General features: G+C 70.0%; 1 protein-coding gene across 1 annotated transcript in view; it reads right to left on the bottom strand.

Moving 5' to 3' along the window:
* Nucleotides 1–117: 117 nt before the first annotated feature.
* LOC108448685 (forkhead box protein I2-like) overlaps nucleotides 118–203 on the bottom strand; it is a gene marked incomplete at its 5' end in the record, with an annotated part of 1,388 nt that continues 1,302 nt past the window's right edge. Inside the window, one exon of the mRNA XM_017742461.1 lies at nucleotides 118–160. Within this exon, the coding sequence (XP_017597950.1) occupies nucleotides 118–160 (43 nt within the window). The remainder of the gene's footprint in view (nucleotides 161–203) is intronic.

The raw sequence follows: 203 nt of genomic DNA, 5'->3' as shown, positions 1-203 counted from the left end.
GATCGGTCCCAATTGGGGCCGTGCCTCAGTTTCCCCCAGTGGAAAACCCCTCTTAGGCAGGACAGGGTGGGGGTCCCCAGCGTGCCCAGTGCCCCCTCCCAGTCTGCCCAGTGCTGCTCATGGGGGGGACACTGGGCACTGGGTGCCATCCTGGGGTGTCCTGAGGGGGTGGCAGCACCGGGACGGTGGGGGGGCTCGGGGGG

Source organism: Corvus brachyrhynchos, unplaced genomic scaffold, assembly GCF_000691975.1.
Source record: "Corvus brachyrhynchos isolate BGI_N302 unplaced genomic scaffold, ASM69197v1 scaffold158, whole genome shotgun sequence".
Classification (NCBI taxonomy): domain Eukaryota; kingdom Metazoa; phylum Chordata; class Aves; order Passeriformes; family Corvidae; genus Corvus; species Corvus brachyrhynchos.
Note: the sequence above shows the minus strand (reverse complement) of the source record. Positions and strands in the feature narration are given on the sequence as shown.